The sequence below is a fragment of the Babylonia areolata genome, chromosome 22 (assembly GCF_041734735.1).
Source record: "Babylonia areolata isolate BAREFJ2019XMU chromosome 22, ASM4173473v1, whole genome shotgun sequence".
Classification (NCBI taxonomy): domain Eukaryota; kingdom Metazoa; phylum Mollusca; class Gastropoda; order Neogastropoda; family Buccinidae; genus Babylonia; species Babylonia areolata.
The window spans coordinates 19,951,343-19,956,342 of record NC_134897.1 but is presented as its reverse complement, the minus strand read 5'-3'; the positions used below and the strand labels follow the sequence as shown (position 1 = coordinate 19,956,342).

General features: G+C 43.8%; 1 protein-coding gene across 1 annotated transcript in view; it reads left to right on the top strand.

The window, feature by feature from the left end:
* LOC143297275 (arrestin domain-containing protein 3-like) overlaps window positions 1-5,000 on the top strand; it is a 216,104-nt gene that overhangs the window by 138,225 nt on the left and 72,879 nt on the right. The window contains exon 3 of the mRNA XM_076609532.1: window positions 2,058-2,204. Within this exon, the coding sequence (XP_076465647.1) occupies window positions 2,058-2,204 (147 nt within the window). The remainder of the gene's footprint in view (window positions 1-2,057; window positions 2,205-5,000) is intronic.

Here is a 5,000-nt window from a genome sequence, read left to right as displayed (position 1 = left end):
ACACACACAAAACAAAACAAAAAACACCAACAATTACAAGGCTGGCGAAATTCGTTCACGAATGTTTCTCTTCTTAATATGCTCATGTTTATGTTTCATTGTGTCTTATAAACTTTCAGTTTTATGACAATAAAAAGTATTCTATTCTAAAAAAAAAAAAAGGTTTCTATTCCAACAACATGAACTATAAAAAATAATCTTAAAAAAATCATTAAAAAAAACCCACTAAACGACTCTCTCACATTCACTCACAGACCCCACTCGTATTCCTAGGATAATTATCACAGAAATAATTGTCAAAGATAAGCAGTAATTACCAGAGGTAATTGTATACAATGCCTGAGCAATCGCTCTCTCTCTCTCTCTCTCTCTCTCTCTCTCTCTCTCTCTTTCCCCAGTAATTCGTCCGTGTTCTCTGCTCTTGATCATGCGTGTGAATTATAGTATGTACTGTTTTGTTCTTACTGTGATTATCACCATAATTGTGAATGATTTGTACATAAAGCGCTCTAACTTTTGTTAGTGTTTTTGTTATGCATGCAAAGTTTAGCGCTTAATGAATGTGATGATGATGATGATGATGATTGTTGTTGTTGTTGTTATGATTGTCATCGTTATTGTTGTTGCTGCTGCAGCTGTCGTGTAGTCATCGTCGTCGTAGCCATCATCATCATCATTATCATCATCGTTATTGTTTGTCAAATAAGTCCTTTCTTGTACGTACTAGCATCAGGCATTGGCATCAGGTACCACACAGATGGCTCACTCTTTAACCTCAGGAGGCTTCAAGCAAAAACCAAGGTGAGGACAGACACCGTCAATGACTTCCTGTTTGCTGATGACTGCGCTCTCAATACAACACAGCGTCGACAGGTTCTCTGCTGCCTGTGACAACTTTGGCCTCACAATCAGCACAAAGAAGACTGAGGTGATGCACCAGCCAGCTCCAGGAAAGCCTTACGTTGAAACAAACATCTTCATCAACGGGTAACGACTGAACGCGGTGGACAAGTTCACATACCTGGGCAGTACACTCTCTCGCACAGTCGTCATTGACGACGAGGTGAATGCCAGACTCGCCAAAGCCAGCGCTGCCTTCGACAGACTCCATAAGAACGTTTGGAACAGGAGAGGCATCACCCTGGAGACGAAGCTCAAAGTATACAAGGCCATAGTTCTCACCAAACTGCTCTATGGATGTGAATCATGGACGGTCTACAAACGCCACACCAAAACGCTGAACCACTTCCACACCGCCAGCCTCAGAAAACTTCTCGGCATAAAGTGGCAAGACAAGATCCCTGACACAGAGGTGCTCACTCGTGCAAACTTCCCCAGCATCTACACCACCATGATGCAGGCCCAGCTGCGCTGGGCAGGCCATGTAGTTCGCATGCCAGACCACCGGCTCCCCAAGAAACTGCTGTACGGCGAACTCCAACATGGCAAGCGCTACCATGGAGGCCAAAAGAAGCGCTTCAAAGACACTCTGAAAGCTTCTTTGAAGGCCTTCAACATCAGCCACGACACATGGGAGCTGAATGCAATGGACAGACCAAAGTGGCGTTCAGCTGTCCACAAAGGCGCCAAATCCTGTGAGGCCAACAGAATCGCTGCAGCAGAGCAACGCAGACAGGCCAGGAAAAGCAGTGCCAGCAAGTCCCCGACAGCCGCCACCATCCCCTGTCCACACTGCGTCAGAACCTTCCGGGCGCGGATTGGCCTGACCAGTCATCTGCGCACCCACAGAGCCCAACCCACCCACCCCCAGGATGACTAGATGGTCCTGGTCGATCCCGACGGACGAACCACACAGCATCATTCGTGCTCCTCGGATGTCAAAGAAATAATGGTTATAGATAGTTGTAATTATCAAAGGTAAATGTAATGTCAGGGAATCAAATAATGGTTAGGGGTAACTGGAACTGTCTGAGATAGAGGTTGATGCCAGAGAAATTTGTCTGATTAACTGCATGATTGATTGTCGGGCGTAAGTGTAATTGTCAGAGATGTTTGTAATAACGTCAGGGATTTTTTTTCTTTTCCTTTACTTGCAGATATTCGGATCCAGGTGCGAGGTAAAGCCTTCGTTCATTGGACGGAACAGCTCATGCGCGGTCCAGGGGAGAGTCGCTTCCGGGAAATACGTCATCACTCGTCAACGGAAGAGTACATTGATTTTTCTCAGTCGCTTCTGGGTCGAAGTGAGTTTGGAGTTTGCATTTTATTTGTTTGTTCGTTGGCTGGCTGGTTAGTTAGTTAGTTTGTTTGTTTGTTTGATCTTTTCTTTGTTTGTTTCTTTGTTTGATTCCTCCTCCTCCTCCTCCTTCTCCCCCGTCTTCTTCTTCATCATCATCGTCTTCCTCCTCCTCCTCCTCCCCATCCACTTCTTCTTCTTCTTCCTTCTCCTTCTTCTTCATCGTCTTCCTTCTCCTCCTCCTCCTTCTCCCCCTTCTTCTTCTTTTTCCTTCTCCTTCTTCTTCTTCATCGTCTTCCTTCTCCTCCTCCTCCTCCTCCCCATCCGCTCCTTCTTCTTCTTCCTCTTCTTCTTCTTCTCAGTCTTCGCCTTTCTTGTCCTCCTCTTCTACTACTTCTTCTTCTTCTACATATCTTTTTCATCGTACGGTCCACACCCTTTTCGTGTATACATACACATTTTTTCTGTTCACTGGTGGCGTTGTGTTAGGTGTTGGCTGCATGGGGCCTGACAGCTGTGATAAGTGAGGACGTGGGGTGTGAAATGGGTTAATCAAGCCATGATCTGTCGGCTGTGATAGCTGGGAGTGTGGGGTGTGAAGTGGGTTAATTGAGTCAAGATCAAAGCGTGGAAAGGTACTGATGAGAGACTCCATGTCTGTCTGGGTGTCTGTCTGTGTCTGTGGCTGTCTGTCTGTGTCTCTCTATCCATGCCTCTCTATTAATCCGCCTGCCTGTCTTCCTCTTCATCAGATTCTTCTTCCTTTTCCTTCTCTGTAATTTGACTCATCGTTATTCGTGATCAACCCTTCTAAAGCAGTGTCATTGGCAAACTTGACCATGGTATTACACTCAGTATGGGTTGCACAGTCATGTGTAAACAATGAATACAACAATGGGGATAGAACGCATCCTTGTGTGGCGACTAAATTCTGGCGGAAGAGGTGAGATCACCAATTTGAACGACTTGATGTCTGCATCTTAGAATCCATGCATAAATTGTTTCAAGCAGCGAGAGTTCGTTAAAAGTTCAAAGTATAGCTTTCATGGTACTGTTATGTTGAATGAAGAGCTCTAATCAATATAGGTCTTCAGAAATTTCAGAATTAAGCAATCAAATATTTTCATGACAACATATGTTAAAGCTACATGACAATAATCATGGAAGATGTGCTTTTCTGGAACAGGAATAATTGTTGATTTCTAAAAGCAGTTTGACGTAAAAGCAGTTTGACGTAACATGACTGAAGGGACGTGTAAAGGATGTCAGTGAAGACGCCAGATAGTTGGACTGCGCACTTCCTTAAAAGGCCTGGTGAGATGCTGTTAGGGCCAGCAGCTTTTCTCATTTTCAGATGACGGAAGTGGCGTCTGATTTCATTCTCTTGAACTGTGTAAAGGGGAGGGGAGGTAATGCTGGATGCAACCAAGTCCGAATCAGCCAATGAACGGTCAAATTTGGACATGTTTAGCTTTTCTCGTAGAGTTCTGTCAGAGCCGACGACTGTCTGGTGGATCATGTTATTAGTCAGTGATGTTCTGCAGTCCAGTTCACACTTTCATAGATTTGTCTGCAAACAGATATTCTGGGTTTGTTTTTCCAGTATATATATATATATATATATATATATATATATATATATATATATATATATATATATATATATATAACACCACGTTGCTTTCTTAATACATTTTTCAACATTCCTTTTTTAACTGATAGTAAACTGATTCACCGTTTGATTCACGAAAAGCTTGCAACACACACAAAACCCCCCAGAAAAACCAACCAACCAAACATCAACAACCAAAAGATAAAACAGAAAAGAAATGAAAAATGGGCTAAGAGCAACTCAAGTGGATTTCTGATTTTTGTGGGTATCAAATTTTCGCTAGCAGCGAACAGCGAAAGCAGAGTAAAAAAGATTGGATCGAAACAGAAGAAGGAGTGAAGAAGAGAAAGAAAATAAGAAAGAAAGAAAGAAAAACATTATAAAAAAAAAAAAAGACATAGAGACACGATGTGAAATAGAAACAGAAAGTGAGACAGAGCCACAGAGTGAGTGAGACAGACAGACAGACAGACAGACAGACATGACACTGAGACAGACAGACAGACAGACAGACAGAGTGACACAGTTAGAAAAAGCAACAACAATGCAACAACAACAGCAACAACAACCAGGTCTGAGAGCATCTAAGGCCACTCTAAGTTTCAGGTTCGAAGATTAAGATCGTCACTGACAGGACAGAGAGAGAACCCGGCAGATTTGATTCACACCGAGGAGAGAACGAAGAAAGAAAGACAGAAAGAAAGAAAAGAAAGATGGGGAAAGAAAAAGACAGAAATGAAAGAACAAGAAAAGGCCAAGAGCAAGCCCAAACCAGCGTGATTCTGATGGGAAGATCAACGTTGTCACTGATAGAAAAGGAAGAGCAGAGCAGATTGAACACAAACTTACGAGACAGCGAAGAAGAGAAAGAAAGACTGAAAAAGAAAAGAAGAAGAAAAAGGACTTTAGAGCATCGCTGGTGGATTTGTAATCGGAAGTGTAGAACTGTCACTGACAGGGAGAGAGAGGGATGGAGGGGGAAAGAGAGAGAGAGAGGGAGGGAGGGAGAGAGAGGGAGTGAGATAGAGGGAGGGAGAGAGAGAGGGTGGAAGAGAGAGGTGGAGGGAGAGGGTGGGAGAGAGAGGGAAGGAGAGAGAGGAGGGAGGGAGAGAAAGAGGGTGGGAGAGAGTGAGAGATAGAGTGGGAGAGAGAGGGGGAGGGAGAGAGGGAAAGAGAGATAGAGTGGGAGAG